We start from the raw sequence: 18,319 nt of genomic DNA, 5'->3' as shown, positions 1-18,319 counted from the left end.
TATTATTCAGCATAAAAAAGAACTATCAGTCCATGAAAAGACATGGAGGAACTTTAAATGCATATTACTAAATAAAAGAAACCAAACTGAAAGGCTACGTACTGTATGACTCCAACTATGTGACACTCTGAAAAATCAAAAAACTATGGGGACAGTAAAGGTTTTGAAGGGAGGGAATAGGCAGAGCACAGAGCTTTTTTAGGGCAGTGAAACTATTCCGTATGATATTGCAATAGTGGATACATGTCATTATACATTTGTCAAAACTCAGGATGTACAATGCCAAGACAGTCCTAATGTAAACAATAGACTTCGGGTGATAGCAGTGTTTCAGTATAGGTTCATCTTTTATAACAAATGAACCACTATAGAGTGGGATGTGTGGCAGGGGACAGGTAATATATGGGAACTCTGTACCTTCTGTTCAATTTTGCCCTGAACCTAAAACTGCCCTAAAAATAAAATTTAATTTAAAAAAATATTATAAACCATACCTCATCCTTCAAGAGCTAGGGTCTCTCTAGATTTTAACAGGATGCAAACTAATAAACCAATTCGTAACACTGAAAGCATTCTCTATTGTATTGAACAGTTGGAAAATAGGCAGGGGAAGACAGTCACTCAATTCTTCATTGCAAAAAAATTATTCTATATTAGCTACAGAGGTAGTTGAGAAAGAGATCTAGCAATGAAGGAACTAGAAGTGAAATAAGAATCACAAAGAAAAGAAGTAATGTAAGTGTTCTATAGAAACATGAAAAAGGATATAATGAAGAGTGAAACTGGAGTGGCAGCACGGTAGTTTTGAAAACAGCAACATAAATACTTCATGCAACCTACTCCCTATTTGATGATTATGAATTTTCATGTGTGTCATTTGACTTCTCTAATCCTTTCATCGTATGTATAAAGTGAAAATAATGAATATTCCACTGGCTTAGGAGCTTTAAAATAGAGAAAATGTGAACTCCTTTGATATAGCATTTATTGAGCAGCAATTTATTTGTGCTCATATCTGTCTATCTAACTGATCCTGAGTTTCTTGGGAGCAGGGATGATTTGTCCTCTTCAGCTCTCTAATCTTGCCATCTAGCATAGTGTCTGCCGTATAGTGAGCTTAATACATGCTCATTAAATACAAGAAGACAGGAGGAAGGGTGGGAGAGAGGGAGGGAGGGGATAGAGGAGGGAAGGAGCCAAGAAGAGAGAGAACAAGGGATGTTACAAGGAAGAAAGAAGGGAGACAAGGAGGAATTAAGGAAGGATGGAAGGAAAGGAGGAAGTCTGGCTTTAATGATCCAAGCAAGAAAGAGAAAGTGGAACAAAATGTATCAATACCTAAAGTCCTAGTCAAAGTTTTTCATATATAGGAGATAGGGGGACTGTGGTTGAAAGGAGCAAAGATATATAATTGATCTCACAGGTTAATGAAGTAAAGACAAAACGAGAACTTCATGTGGATGCAAATAATGAGTTATATTTATAGAACTTTGTAATCATGTGTGCCTGATTGGCTTTAATAGTTTTTTAGTCCATTTACCTCTTCAGGGTTTGGGGGCAATAAATTACAATGCATTTGTCTTGTATCCCTGTAAAAACTATAAACATTTATATATTTCTCTATTCCACAGAAAAAATGAGGCAGCAGTTTTGACACATAATAATGTAATTCTGTGGCATCATATTTTTAAATACCATTGTGAAGAAACATATCCTGACTGAATGTATTTTTAGCATTATAAATAGCAGTTTAACAGAAGGTAAAGCAGTACCTGGAAGAACAGATATTCTGTGTCTCTGCCTCTGTATTTCTCACACAGACACACACACACACACACACACACACACACACACACACACACACCCCTTTTCAATTTGTTTATCAAAATAACTAAATTTCTCCAATAGATAATCACCCTCCCTCAAATTTAAATCTAGTATGTTACCTCCTGGTCGTTTACTTATCTGTATCAGTACCTATTCTATTTTCTAACAAAAATAGATATACCACCTATTTTACACAAGTCTGTGTGTTCCTTTCACTCATTTTCAAATAAATAAATATTTCTTTTTTCTCATTCTTTCCAGCAGACTCTAAAGTTTTATTAGTTTTGCTGTGACTCTGCACTTTCTTCCTTTATGCACTATTTCTTTTCATTTTATTTCTTACATCTTCCTCTATTCCCTGTTGGAAGGAAGATTACAATCCCTGACTCAAGCACTCATGACCTACTGTACCCAACTGCTACAGCCGATTTAAGTAGGGCCTCAGGCCGTACTGTCACCTTTCTTAGGAGGCACGTATACCAAAGCTGCAGCCTGGCCCTTGAGAGGAATACCAGATCTGAACTGGGACAAGCTGGGCTGCTCTGTTCTCTATCCTAATGTGATTAATTGCTGCCAGCATGATTTCAGCAACGGCATCCAGAGAAAAATATGCCCCAGAGTGTCCTTTGCTCCATCTGTCTTTATGCTTTTATTTTCAAATACTATAGAAGCCCCCAAGCTACGTTATAGCTTCTATGGATCCTTACAAACTGAAATAAATTATTTTTTCTTTATATAAAATGTCTTCGATGAAAAGGTTATGCTTTGTTTTTATTCCTGAAGACTCCTACTGCTAGCATCAGTGAGTTAGAAATAAATGTTCTCAAACTGTCTTATTGTGGTTTCTACCTAGATGCATTTTCTAGGTAGTTTGTGTGATACTGCTGACCTCTAGTGTTCAGAACACCAATATTTTCTTTAACTTCACTTGTGTTTAGTATTTTCGAACTTCATGGGTTTGGCTCTCCTTTTAGTGGAATCTGATAAAAATTCTAAGTTTAGTAATAAGTAAATGACTGTCTTTTTAATATAAGTACTGAATCTTAGAATTAAGATGTGGGGTCTTTTTAAAATATGAATTGTTAGAAGAGATGTAAACATTTTCAGTTGTCATCACAGGCATTCCCTTTGAAGCATCTCAAACTGAACATAATCCAAAACCAAACTCCTCATTCCTCTTACAGTCGCCAGCCTGCCATTTGTAAGTCTTGGAGTTAACCTTGAATTCTTTACTTACCTCACCCTGCAAATCCATGAGAAATCCTATGGGTTCTACTGCTGAACACATCAGCATCCAGCCACTATTCACCCTCTTGCCACCACCCTGTCCCAAGCCACAGGCTCCCTCACTGGGATTATGGTGATAACCTTCTAACTGGTCTCTCCCAGGCTCTAGCTCTCCTCCTACACGGAGTCTGTTAGCTTTAGCAGCCACCGTGCTCCTTCAGAATAATGGAAGGCAGATCGTGGCATTCCTCTGCTCAGAACCTTCAGATGGCTTCCTGGGATCTCAGAGAAAAGGCTGAAGTCTAGAGATGACAGCAAATGCCCATCTGACTTGCCTCCACAGCCCACCTCTCTAACCGCATCGTTCACAACACTCCCTTTCTCTCTCTTTCCCTTCCATCCAGCCGCACTGGCTTTTTGGCTATTTCTTAAACAAAGACACTGACCAAGATGACCTGAAAGTTCTCCTCAGCTTGGCTAAAGTTTAGACAGTGTTCTTCCTGCCTCTAGGACTTTGACTTCCCTTTCCTAGTATTATTCACTTTGCAAAGCATCCAAATGAAAATGTGAACCCTCCATGACCGTTTTGTAACAACAAAGAAGAAAATTAGTGTTTACAAGACTGAACACAGAGGTTGAGAACATAGATTCTAGAATCAGGAAGACTTAGGTACAAAAAGGAGCGTTACACTTATTGGCTATTGACTCGAGTTACTGAGAAATTTGGAATCACAGCATTCTCATTTATAAGGTGGAAAGGTAAAATTAATGCATATTTGAAAGAATATTATGAGAATTAATAATATAGTTATTAAGAGTTAATAATAATAATACATGTAATTCACTTAGCATATGCCTACCATGGAGTAAGCACTCTATAAAGTTTTGCTATTACTGTTGGTGTTATTGCTGTTTTTATTTGCAGAATCACAATCAACATATAACACTTCAATAAAATATAACTTTTGCTAGAGATAAAAGTTATTAATTATAGTATGGATTTTATTATAATTTAATATTCAACTTTAGAAAAATACTAAGGCTTGTTAATTATTACATGCTCTAATCTGTTTTTCTCCTTAAAAAACATTTTGTTTCATTTTCTGATAGACTGTAATCTTGTTAAAGACAGAGATTGAGTCTCCTTCATTTGATTCAGCATCCTTATCGCCTACTGTGTGTCAGCCATCATTCTAGGCTCAGAGAAATCAATAATAAACTAAAAAGAAAAAGTTCTTACCTTCATGATGCTTTATTCTTAAGGATAAAAACTGGCAATAAACAAATAAACATACAATATGTATATTATATAGTTAGTGGGATATCACCAATACCTTGAATAGGAACTGGTTCAGAATAGGCACTCAATTAATATGAATTAAATTTAATTTGATTATGTTAAATTATTTTATTATTACATAGAGAATATGCAGAGGTGTGCTGGAGTGAGTGCTTTCCAGCTCAGGAGAGCCAGTTGTGTGCATTCCTTCCTAATTCTGTGTTCAGTGACTTCAATTTGGTAGCTTTAAATCAACCATGGTGAGAGTTTTTACACTACAGAAATCACCAGTGCTACAGACTGAAGCTGTTTTTCCTGAGAATCAGTTGTCAAACATTTATCAGCACATCACTGGATAAAGAATGACAAAGTGTGGAATCTGAATTTTATGCACTTCTGAAAATAAGTAACCCTTAATACATCACATTAATACATTAACATATATTAATATAATAGCACATTAATGTGTTAATGTTTCAGAGAGTCAAATTTACAAATTATATAACACAATGCTAGTCTGAAGATGATTCAAAAATATATACTTAGTTAAATGGAGCTATTTTCTCCCAATAATGAGTAACCATCTCTTGATTATTCAGGCCCATGCAAGAAGCAATAATGTGGATAACCCATAAAATCAACCAACTAACAAATGTTCTCTCTATAATTTTAAATATAGCTTTTTGGTAAAACAATTTGCAATTTGAATAAGAATTTATTTAGTATGATGAAAGAAATTTTATATCCTTTAAACATAACCCACTAGCTATGGAGGGAAAAAAGAAGCTTCTGGATGTCAGGAGGGAGCAAATTTGAAATTATTTCCCTGTGGAATGCAGAGCTATAGTGCCCTGGGCTAGAAATGTCCCGGGGCCGCATGCCTGGGGAGTATAAATTATTAAATCATAATTTAAAAAAAACTAAAAAGGAATCTTTTAAAAATTCTCCTACAACTTATGACTTGGTATTTAATTTTTAATGGTATAATGTATCAAATTTATTTCATTCTTATTGTGTTTTATATATATATATTCCTATTAAAATTGGATATAGATTTGGTTTTGAATCAAAAATATAAGAAAGGGAAACATTTCTGCATCCTTAGTTACCAGATCTCATAGGAAAGGAGCAAGTGAGTCTGAGAATTACCATTCTGTTCTCAAAAACAACTTCAAACTGTATTTCTAGCCTATGCTCCAGCAGAAATATACAGATTTTATTATACTAAGTTGCTGTTTAATATCAGGCAAAGTAAATATCACATTAAGTCCTAAGAGTATGGTCACATTATTTCTATTATATTGATCAACAAGTAGTGGTAACCTGTCAGATAATTTCCAGTAATAATAAATGAGTATCATTTATTGAAAACCACCTCTATCCCAGACACAACTCTTAGCACTTCATATATTATCTCTAATGCCCATAACAACTCTATCAGGAAGGTGTTATTACAAATGAGGACATTTATGCACAGAGAGACTAAGTATTTCCTCCTAGGCCAAATGACTAGCAAAAGGCAAAGCCAGGAGCCTAAAAATGTCCTCTGGCTCCAAAGCTCATGTAAGTTTATTGAACTCCTTGGCAATTACCTACTCTTCTTGATAATCACCCTTAATTTGTTCTGTGGCAGTTTTTCCCTGGGGGAAAGAACATAAATATCAACTTGGCAATAGGGACAATTATCTTCACAAACACTACCATCCAAAGCCAACCCAAAGCAGATTGAATTGGAACCAGAAGTTCTCCCAGCCTACTGTGGATGATCTGTTCTGATTAGCTTGCAAATGGTACAAATTGTCCTGAGTTTATGCCAGGAGCAAAGTAGAAGTTGTGGCTTTTATTTTTTTAGGCAGTTTAAACTCCAATTTGTGACAAAATAATTGTAAGTAGAAAGAAACTGATTTCCAGGTCAAATGGCAGCCTCTGGTAAAAGGAGCCAAAATTCATTTTCAAAGGAAATGCTGTCTATAGAAAACTTTTCTTAAAGATAGCATAGATATGTCCTAAGATTAGAAGTGAAAACAAGCTATTTGGATCCCTCAAGTAAATCTAAGAGGATTTAGGTAAAAATGTATAATAGTCCTATTGTAAGATAAGAAGTTATTTACATCAAAGGAATAAGGCTTTTAAATAAGAGAAATAAAACACAGCCCCTTAAGTGATAAATGCAAGAGGACTAGTGCCTAATTTTTATAAATGTGCCCTTGTTTATTTGGAAAGTATATTTAGGGGGTTCTTGTGACTTTAGGAGTGGAACATGCTTGCCTGTCCCTCTTCCAGCCTTCCTTCCTTTACCCAAATATTGGCAAGCATAGCAGTAAAGAGAGGTTTATCAAACTTTTCATTCAGTGGTACATTTCTAAATATTCTATGACTCATGTATACATTCAGCAAGCAGTTTTTGTAGAGTTTAAGTTTTGCCTGTGCCATCGTGTTTGACTCATTTGAAATTTACTTGTGTAATATTAGGGATGCATTGTCATTTTTTTCTTTAGGGATACTCAATTTCCCAAAACATTTATTTAATAACCTCTTCTTTCTCTACTGATCTACAATACCATTTCTACCATATGTCAGATTTACATAGATAGGTAGGTTGGTTTTCTAGGCTCTCTATTCTCTTCGATTTTGCCTCAGATATCATAATAATGTCAATATTATGCTGTAGCAGATATAAAATATAGTTTTATAATATTAGATAGCTTTAGATCAAATCGTGATTATATGACAGGCAAAGCCCCACACTTTATTCTTCTCTGTTGGTAGCATCTTGGTTATTCTTAAGGCTTCGGAATTTCATATTAGTTTCAGAATAAGCTTGTCAAGTTTCATGAAAAAAGCCTGTTAGGATTTTGATTGACATGATATCATGACTAGGTCAATTTGCAGACAATTGACATTTTTTTAACATATTGTGTTTGTCTATAGCATTTCATTTACTTTTTTTAGGTGTTGTTAGAAACTTTCATTAAAGTTTTATAGATTTATGCACAAAATTCTTGCCCATTCACGAGTCAGTTACTTAAAATAAATTTCTCTACACACACACAAAGACACACACACACACACACACACACACACACACACACACACACACACACACACACACACACACCTATTGGTCATGTTTCTCTGGAGAACCCTAATAAAAATTTTGGTACTGAGAGTGGCTCTATGGGAACATAACCTAAGGATATGTTTTCTGAATTGGTTCTAGGGTTTCTGCCCTTGGATCTCTAATCTAATTAGTTTTAAAGGCACTAATTACTCTATTTCTAGCAGTAGAGAATTGATAATTAATGGTGTGATGTGGCAACAGAAATATGCAAAAATATCACCATTGGATACTCATAGTCAAACACTTCTACGGGGCAAGGATCTAGGTAACCATGTATATGATACTTCTGAGCATTTTTGTCAAACTAACAAATATAATGAGATGGGCTGGTTGCTCCTAATGTCACTGAACAAAATGAAAAAAGAAAAAAAAATGAACTCAGGAAATTGGATATTTAAAAACAAACAAACAAAAAGGAACAAAGAGTACCACTCACCGTCCAGTTATACTAAGGGTTAAGTCTCAACCCACCGCAGTCACCCACTGACAGAGCATGCCCTGAGAGGAATTCAGGATGGAAGAAACAGGATGAGACATTCTGAGCTTTGGAATAAACAGACCCCTAGATAGTTAGATATATATCTCAGGAAGAATTTCAATAATCCCAGATTCTTGCATCTTCCCATACATAGAAAAGCAGTAAAATCATTTGTTCTTTGTGATTAGCAGTAATCTTTTACTAAGGTATATGCATGATTGATTACATTTTTTCTAGCCAAAAAATTCATATATATATACTGGCTTCTCCCCTACTTCTTCAGAGCTGGTTACTCAGAGGTACTAAGAAGCTATCTCCCAGGTGGTAGTCCTCAGTAAGACCCTGAATAAAACTTAAACTCACAACAGTCATGTGCATTTTTCTTTACATTGACAAATTCCTAGCTCATACATCACATAGAAAGTGAAACCTGAAAGTTTCTATGTCTGCCCCGAAAGAAGGCTCTTTATTTGTCATAGGCACAGGGTTGAGAATGCTGGAAAACAAACCTAAAATCTCATCCTGGAGTGACTGAATTACAATGCAAATTGAATTCACAGGCTCACAGGGTATTTACTGTTACAATTATGGCATTGATTGCGAAGGAACATAATCCTGAAAGTTGAAATAGGAACATATAGGAAGACTTTGATGAAACTGGGAACCATGAGGAAGTATGCTACACTCCAAAGCAACTGCTTGAGTTTTCTAATTTATACAGACAAAAGTCCAAGGAATGTGTGTGGGAATGAATTTTAAAGATGTGGAATAATCACGGAAGGAACATAGAATTGGATCGAGCCAAATTTGTTGATATGGGCCCACTAAGCAGAGATTCTGCACTTAGGTGCAGCTTGGGAAATTAGAAAGTGTTCTAATTGGTTGGTTGGTTGGTTGGTTTAAATATGGACTAAAAGGTAGTCCAGAGTGAGCAAATCCAGAGTGAGTCCAGACCTGCCTTGATTTATTGTAGAGGAAGGGATTTAAATGTTTAGAGAGATTGGAGTGTTAGAGTACATTTGTCACTTAAAATCTACTCACCCACCCTGGAAGGGTCCCAGAGCCACCTTTGTGTCCTCCCAAAATTCATATGTTTTTGAAGGCCTAACCCCCAATGCCTCAGAATGTGACCTTATTTGGATATAAGGTCTATACAGAGGTAATCCAGTTAAAATGAGGTCATTTGAATGGGCCCTAATCCAACATGACTGTGTTCTTATAAAAGAATAAATATGAACACAGAAACACACATTAAGGGAAGATGATACGAAGAGACACAAGGAGAAAACAGTGATCTATAAGCCAAGAAGACAGTCCTGCAATAGATCCTTCAGAAAAAACCAACCCACTGACACCTTGATTTCAGACTTCTAGCCTCCAGATTTGTGAGACAATAAATTTCTGTTGAGTCACTCAGTTTGTGGTACTTTATTATAGCAGCCCTAGCTAACTAACATACTAAACACCCAATAAATGCTATTTTTATTATTACTTTTATTACTGTTGTATTTTGAAAAGAGTAGAATCATTGAACACCAGTGAAATTCATTGAAAGCTTTTGTATGTGCCAGATACGCAACTGCCCAACAGTGGCACTGTGGAATTGAAGCTTAAATGCACTACTTGTATGTTTAGGAGTCAGTAAGCATTGCATCTTGCTGGCTTCCAAATGTTTGGTTGTCCACTTACCTTTGTCATCCCCTATCTTTTCTTATTTTGGGGTTTGTTATCTTCTTCCTTCCTGGTTACTGGTTTACCCCCATTTAAACCAAGTGCCCTTTCTCTAAATCACAAACATTAAAACAAGGTTGATTAATGCCACTGTCTGACTTGGTCCTTTAGACAAAGTTTATCATAATAAAAATGTACATTTGTTCAGGAATTGTACATGTACACTTTCAGAAGAATCACATTCAAGCCTTCCTTTATATTTTCCTCTTTCCTCATTGATTCTTCAGCATTTGGCATGCAATGCAGATACACACTGAGAATCTGTACTTCAAGAAAGAGATCTTGAATTTCCTTCTTTGAACCCCTCCTTCTTCATCACTAGTTGAAGTTTTAGAAGGACACAGGTCTGTCTGTTAAATGGAATTATAGGCTGTTTCCTATCACCTTCTATCTAGACATCTTTTCATCTCAGCTCTTTTCTTACATCCCTCTCAAACTATCTTACCAAGATACTTTGCTGACACAGTTTTCATTTCTATCTGCTCTATCTGTAAAAAAAAACAAAGTGACTATAACCTCAAGTTTTTGCAGGTGTGGAGACAGAGCACCATTAGAAGCCAGAAACTAGGGTTTATTATTCCACAAGCTGGAATCATACCATATAAAATGTTTTAAAATAAAATATTTCTAAGAACCCTGATTGCCTCCCTTCCCCAATAAATATTGAACAAGAAGCTACCAATAACCGCAAGATGCATGCAAATATAAATACAGGGTGTTCTAAACTCTTAGTGAAGTTCTGAGCCTTCATAAACTCAGAAGTATAAGTGTTACAAACTTAGAGAAACATCATTTGAAAGGTTAATTACTTATATTGCTCTCATACTTTTTTTTTAAATTGGGGTATAGTTGTTATATTTGTAAACATTTATACTTCTGGAGTTTACTGAAGCCTTAAAAGCTCACTCTAGACTTTGTGGATACCATGTTATTAATTCACTTTTTTTTTTCCTTTTACAAGTTCTTTTCTCCAGTATGATCATATAATTTTTATTTTCATGGTAGGAAAATGTTCATTTTTCAGTTTTGAATGTAGCACATTTCAGCAGATAGATTTTGTAGTTGTCAATTAAAAGACATTGTTCAGCAACTTCCCTGAATAATAAACCAATCTTTGTCTCTTTCTACAACACACTGAAGTGTATTTCTATTAGAATTCCTCTCATACTCACCACCAAACTGTAATCCTGGGACTTCACTGAATTTGTTTACATTTTATCTGTAACTATCACGGACGCCCAGCTTAAAATCTAGGTAAAGAAAGAAAATGTGAGGTTTCTTCCTTAAAGAATATTGCAAAATAGAAAGCAAAGGCACAATTTTACTCCTCAGCCTGTGCAATCTTAGTTTACAATTAAAGAATGATTTTAATTGTCAAACTTTTAAATTTTATTAAATGTTTGTGGCAATGCATTGAATGAGTTCCAGACCTATATAAATACACAGGCAGCTGTTTGTAATTTGCATTTTTATCAGTTTTGAAAGAGCACAATGTACTTCCTGCATCTTATTTTCAGAATTTGCAATTATCATATTTGGCTATCCAGTATACAGTATGGACTACTTGAGTATCTCATTCTTGGAATTTTCATTTTGATTGTAAACCAGATGATCTCTGGCACTTTTCTCTTTTCTCATTTTTCAACCTCCAGGTTTACTTCCTCCCATTTCTTCTTGGCTCTAATAATAAAGTAGAAAAAATATTTCAGTTATTTTCTTCTTCAGCGTTTTTCAGGGTACCAAAAATTTGCATTTCTTTTGCTAATCAGTTACCATAAATCTAAAGACAAAACAAAAGCTTATTGTTCTAATTCATAATTCATAAATTTTCAGAATGCCATTCAAACTAATTCCACTTCTTTCTGAAGCTCGCTCGCTGTGATTTGAATTTAGATGGAGGGGTGGAGAGGAATGGAAATAATACTACAGTATGTAGAAGGCTGCACCATGGGGCACCCAGAATGAACAGAATCAATGTCCCCTCCTCTGGAGAAAGGCACCTCCAGTCACACCAGCTGTATGTCTATCAGAAAGGACAAGTGGCCTCAAGGAAAGGCTGACAGTGACATCTCTAACTGCCTTTATCTCCTTTCCTTAATTCCTGCAGACACATTTTCCTCTTCTATTGCATTAGCCTTATAGCAGCCAACATTGTCCCAAAGACTCCTCTCACCCAGTTACACTTCTGAGGCCTTGGCTCCAGATATTCCTTAGAGGAGTAGACTAGTGGCTCTCTCTAGCAGTCCACCTGTCCCCTGGGAAACACTGAAATCTCTCCTTTGTGCCCTAGCAGGAAGTGCAGGGGAGGAAACACAAGCTACTCTTTCTCTCCCTATTCTGGTGATGACAACAACAACTGGAAAGGATAAGAGTTTAGGGGTGGGCTTCCCTGGTCGCGCAGTGGTTGAGAGTTCGCCTGCCGGTGCAGGGGACACGGGTTCGTGCCCCGGTCCGGGAGGATCCCACATGCTGCGGAGCAGCTGGGCCCGTGAGCCATGGCCGCTGAGCCTGTGCGTCCGGAGCCTGTGCTCCGCAACGGGAGAGGCCACAACAGTGAGAGGCCCGCGTACCGCAAAAAAAAAAAAAAAAAAAGAAAATTTGCATATAAACTTATTCCCATTCAGTGCTTTCTTAGCTACTTCACATGTATGTCAATCACATTCAGATTTGAAATTCTGAGGGTTTTTCTCCCTCCCCTACCTTCCTGCTGCTTATCCTAATTTCTAGGGTTGGGACTGGGGAGGATGGTTGCTGCTGTGTGACAGGTAGGAAAAGAATGTCCTCTCAACAATCTTGGGTTTCAACAAGGTCTGGGTCCTGTGCTGGTGAACAGTGGCCCAGATAACATAGTCTAAGGTTTCTCAGGCTTTAATGTGTATCCTAATCACCTGCGGATCTTGTTAAAATGCAGATAATGATTCAGTAGGTCTGAGATGGAGATTCCACACTCCTAACAAGCTCCCAGGTGATATCACTGCTGGTGGCCCCCAGACCATACTTCACATAACAGGGGTTTGATCAGTGGATGATGGCTTGGTTTCTAGTCGACTTCCTGGCACAGCAAACAGTTGAGTTTCCAGCTGAGTCCTCCCCGGAATAGCACCCAACCACAAAGGCATCTTTTTGATGCTATCCCTTTAGTCCTAGCCAGAAGACTTTGTGTAGACCTGCTGGTCCTCTCTCCCAGGAACTCACTCTCACTTGAAACTCACAGGGTTATGTGATGCCCTCCCAATCAACCCTGGAGCTCGGCAATCTCAAGAGGCTCTGTCTCCAGCCCTCTTGCGTTAGACGTGCCTCGTCCTCCCCACAACCCCACCACCAGATGGCGTTGAGAAACTCTCTCCAAAGCTTCCCCCCTAGATTGCATCTGGGAAGTACAATGCAGAGCCTCTTTATACTCAGATTCTTAAAAGTTCCAGAGGAATTCTATCATAGACCTTTCTATCCCTGGGCCCTGGCATAGCTGGAGGTGGTGGGAGAAGGGGAGGAGGGAACTAGTACTGTGTAAGTGGCTTCACAGTTTCTGCTCTCCTGCTGTCTCACCATACCCTCCTCCTTACTCTTCAGATTGAAAGAAAAGGGCAGTTTCGTTGGCTCACATCCCCTGTCACATCCCTTTTCCTGTGGCATATGTGGATGGTACATGCTTCATACTCTCAAGTGACCCCTCCTTCCTCCAAATCCTGTAGTGATTCATGTTTCACTGTGTGGGAGGGGAGGGGAGAAGGCTGCTGCAATACAAGAGTAGTCACTGGGACAGGGGCAGGGGGGTGAGAAGCACATCCTTTAATACTTCAAATAACATTCCACCCACAAGGAAACCGTGGGAGAAAAGGATGTGACTTGACAATTGGTAGTTTTATCTAGGATTTTCATTGCCTTTTCACCTCCTTCCCCCCAAAATTAAGTGCAACCCACATGAAGTGAAGAGGAAATATAATCAATTAAGTAGTGCCACAGCAGAGTTTTCTTGCAGTACAATATGATTTGGGAAGAGATGGGAAAAAAGAAAACAACTGACTCCGGTATAAATATATATACAGGTCTGAATACTGCATCACAGTTATAGTCAAGAGTTTATAGGGAAATACTGCTTTAGAAGATCTTAGCTGTTTATTTTGGAAAGTGTACAGTTTCTAGTCTGGATGTGTTCTGATTCATTCTGGGAACCTCTCATATAAGAGTTTATGGATTTCAGATGATTCTGAAAGTTCTAGGCTACTGATTTAGGTAGGAACTCCCTATCTAGGTCTTTTTCTGAGAGGTTCAGTTTTCCAAGAAATAACTGAAACCATTTTATCCTGTATGGTTTTCCAAACCCACTGAGCCAGCCCCAGAATAAGCTGGGAGAAGACAACAAGCTTTTTAGTAGAAGAACCAGATCCCAAACCTGAGGCCGGATCTGCTACAAACCTTTACACTGAGGAGGTTCCTGGAATGCCTACACCCTCCCAGAGCACAGAGCACAAGGGGGAGACCATAGTCACTTTGAACCTCCCAGCCTGGAAACTACGTCTTAGATGCCTTGTCAGCCAGCACCAGCCAATATGTGTCCATGGTGGATATAGTAGGGCTTTAATATTTTGCGTCAAAATATGCATTTATATATTGCTTTGTAGTTCAACAAAAAATGCATCTTATATTACATAACTGCTGAAACTGCTATGCTTCTAAGGAGAGAAATATATCAAAAGATTTCTGATAAAATAAAAATAGGCAAAGGAAAACACAATAAAAAAGTAAAATTAAATTGCTAGTAGAGAAGATATCTACTAAACTCCAAGTAATTATGTTCAGGTATATGGTGAAAACTTTCTAAATTTTCTAAAATATGTTCCTTGAGCTTAAAAACTTGTCATTTATTTTCAGAATTGTATGATACATTAAAATCACTAGTAAATACTTACCTGAATATATCTTTTCAGTTTTTGAATATGTTTTTGAAAAAGGAATTCTTTTTTGCCAGGCTGAACCATTATATGATGTTGACATATATTTATCTGAGAGAAAAAGGAAAACAGGAATTAAATATTTTACAATGTTAAAATCATATTCCAGGAGCATTTCAAAGTTATAATTATCTCAGAGGTGAAGCTATTCTCTAATAATTCATTTTACCATTTCAAGGCTAAGCCATCAGGGATACAAGTGAGCTTATTAAAACCTTTTAAGTTATCAATGAACACGGTTATACATCTCTTAATTGACTGTTCAGTTCCTCAAATAAGGCTTGCTCCCACGAGGCTAAGCTAGAGAAGAGTATGATATGTGTATGTAATCAAAATGTTTCATTGCCTGGCTTTACCATGATTTTACATAAAATTCTGTTAACATTTGCAGAGCTAAAGAAAGGAAGGAAGAAAGGTAGGTAGGTAGGTAGGTGAGGCCACCTTAACACAAATCTAGACTGTGGCATCAAACTGTTCTGGTAGTTACTGTATTCTTCACAGCTAACCACTCACAGTAAAATTATAATAAAATTAATAATAAAATGTAGTAAATAAAATTAAAAGTCTGTTTCACTTAAGAATGTCCTTGTTTTTATATACAAATCCATACATCATTCCATTCTAAAACAAATAGAAGAAAATAATTTAAAAGCTAACTTCTATTTAAATTGTAAAAGGAGGACCTAAGAGAGACATAGAGTTTTCACTTATGTTTCAGAAAGTACACAACATTCAGAACTCTACTAACTAGACTGTGCACACAGGAAAATACAAACATGAAATTACAGGGAACTGAGTGACCTTTTGTTAAGTTGAGAAGACAAACCCAACTTTAAAAGAGCCAAATTCATCTGAGGGGAAAAAAAAAGAGAGATTTGGTTCCCTCCTCCCTTGTGTCCTTGTACTTCCTGAGAAATACTATGACTTTGCCTATTACATGATGAAATGATTTAGAAGCAATCTGGGCATGGGTGGGAGAGATGAGAGGTTGTCAAAAATATTGCAGTTAACCCCCAAACTAACCCTTTCAGAAAGTAATCATGAAGCCCTAAAGAAAACCCACAGCACTAGACAGAAAGTGATAATTGAACAATGCAGTCAGTGGAACAAGAACACGTCAACCATTCAAAAACAATCCTCAAGAGTGAAATAAAGTTATCCAGGGGGAACAAAGTGCAGTGCTCTGAGACAAAATTCTAGAGAGGGTCATGTCAAGGCATCTGCATCCAACATGTTTTCTCCAATATCCTTTAAATCACGTGCACTCCTGCACATGGACAAAAATCCTCTTACTAGTTTTCTAAGATGTTATGGTGGTGATGGCCTGGAAAAAGAAGGGAGTGGATAGCAATTAAGATTAGTTGGACCATCAGGAAATTCCATGGGAATGCAAACCACAGACATGAGTAAAGAGCCTATATAAGTGTAGAACTCCACCTGAACAGAGGTTGAATTTGGGTTCCTTGTTAACATCAACTTTATTGTAGGACCCGTTTGTGGGCCTGCTGCGGGGAGGTGCATTCATTGAGACAGTTCTGACAGCATCTCTCTGACCATGGATATAGGAGGCATTCTCAGAGTTTCTGTTTTTATTATTGCGATGGTAACTCATTTTATTTTTGGGATTTGGAGACTGTACTGCTATAAAAGAAAGAGGGAAGAGAGTGAGGGATAAAACAAGCTGGTTTCACACCCGTAAATAACACATTGCACTTTAAATGTTTGATAGCACAATGGAAGATAATGTAAGCTAAAAGAACTAAGTTTATAAGAATTGGGCTGACATCTAAAATAACATGTTGCATGACAATGACTTGTTTTTCTGCTAGAAAATATTATTTAATCTCTTTTCAAATTACAATTTAGGAATATCAAATACATAGACACTTTACCTCTCTGCATTTCTGGGCCAGGAAAGTTCTTTGGTTCATCATAAATCCATTTTCTTTTTTTCAGGCCTTTAAAATGAGGCTTCCTCACTGGCTGGACATCATTTACTTAAAGAAGATACAAAGTTTTACAGTTTTTAAAGAGACACTTTCATCTGAAAATTACTGTAGGTGATAATTACATATCTGTGCATTCACATGTCAAGCAAGAGAAAAAAATAAATGTACCACCCCAATACATTACTTTCTAGAACAAAGGGTGATTTAATTTTAAGTACCAAAAAAATCTATCTTGGAAATTGATTGATGAGAAAACTTTCAATAAGTAACATTCCTTTGGAGAAAAATGCTTTTCTCCAAAGGAATGTGTGGATCTTTTTAGGTTTAAAAGAACATAAAATTACAATCCAAATATAATTATATATCTCATTATAATGTTATTTTTAAGTAGTTTTAGAATAGTTATTTTGAACATAAATCTTTTTGTACTTTTTAAGCCTAAACTACTTCTTCTTAAGAAGTTGCATTAGTGTAAAATACTTTAATGACTATTACCTTACTGTTTTAAGATCTTAAGAAGTTGGGGGTATAGATAGTTTGGTGAAACAAGCCTCAATAATCAGAATTTGTAAGTGCTAATATCACTAAGTTATTCACTTCTTGCTTGCATGTTTTTACATGGAAAATTTTATGTGCATGCTCAATTTTCCAGGAATTTCTAAGGTACATTTCTCCAGAGTATCTTAAAACGATCTAGGAAAGAGGAGCATTCTTTATTATTTCTCTGTGTGGAGATCCTAAACATTCGCAAGTAACTACTACACAGAGAAAATGAACATCAAGTTCACTATGTAGATTACATTAGCTCTCTACAGTGGGCTGATAAATCTCTCTTTGCCCTAGCTCTCATCTTCAGCTTCAGCAGTAAACCTTCAGTGAAGCTCTGATTCACCACCTCCTCTCCAAACATCATGCTCCACCCTTACTCTCGTGCTCCCACTCCTAGAACTTGGAAACCATATTTTTCACAAGTGTCACTGAACTAAGCTGCTCTGAGGTAAACCATCACGGTTCCCTTTGTTTCCCAGCTGCGGCTGAAGAATATTATAGGGGTTCAATAAATGAAATAAGGAAAAGGAAGGAAGGAGGGAGGGAAACAGGAAGTTTCATGAGTCTTAATTGTATCAAGAGAAGAAGCTCCAAGTACTAAATAGCAAGGAGAAGCCCAATCAAGAAAAGTAATCTGAAACATAATAAAAATTTGTCAACGTATCCCAGCACGGGTTAAATTTAAAATGTACTAATGAAGCTTCAGAGAACAGAGTATATTATTAACTTTAATATCTAAATTAAACTAGTGGGAAAGTGTATAATTTACTAGGATCTACATCACAATTCATTGTCAATTAGAAGAATATTGTGTCTTTAATTCTTAATCCTGAATAGTTTTCAAACCATCCTTTTTTCTTTCCTTTTTAAAATTCTACTGCAAATAAGCAAAATAAATCCACGATAAGGCAAATATATCTAAGGCCAAAAAGTGATAGAGCTGATGTCTCACTTGAAGAAGGGTCCTCTCTGCACTTCACACTGATATTCTCAGTAGCATTTAATACATGCATTGTAGGTACTAGTCGGGTAGTTAGGGAACGCTTTGGATGAGGACTGTCCTTGTTATCTTTTAAAGCAAATTAAGAAAATAGAATGTCACTATTAGTAAAAAGAAGTGTTTCCATTGGTATTTCACTTTGCAAGCATTATATGATGGGCATACCTATTTAAAATATATATACGTATATTAATTTTTAGAACCCA

General features: G+C 36.6%; 1 protein-coding gene across 1 annotated transcript in view; it reads right to left on the bottom strand.

The window, feature by feature from the left end:
* Positions 1–11,289: 11,289 nt before the first annotated feature.
* The window catches only part of LOC307193762 (uncharacterized protein C12orf50 homolog), a 33,389-nt gene continuing 26,359 nt past the window's right edge, over positions 11,290–18,319 (bottom strand). Inside the window, exons 12-16 of the mRNA XM_079936193.1 lie at positions 18,066–18,182; positions 16,508–16,612; positions 16,053–16,256; positions 14,574–14,666; positions 11,290–11,343 (exon numbers count right to left, since the gene is read on the bottom strand). Of these exons, the coding sequence (XP_079792319.1) occupies positions 11,318–11,343; positions 14,574–14,666; positions 16,053–16,256; positions 16,508–16,612; positions 18,066–18,182 (545 nt within the window). The 3' untranslated portion in view covers positions 11,290–11,317. The remainder of the gene's footprint in view (positions 11,344–14,573; positions 14,667–16,052; positions 16,257–16,507; positions 16,613–18,065; positions 18,183–18,319) is intronic.

The sequence above is a fragment of the Stenella coeruleoalba genome (genome assembly GCF_951394435.1).
Source record: "Stenella coeruleoalba genome assembly, chromosome: 11".
NCBI classification, from domain to species: domain Eukaryota; kingdom Metazoa; phylum Chordata; class Mammalia; order Artiodactyla; family Delphinidae; genus Stenella; species Stenella coeruleoalba.
This window is presented reverse-complemented; position numbering and strand designations above follow the sequence as displayed.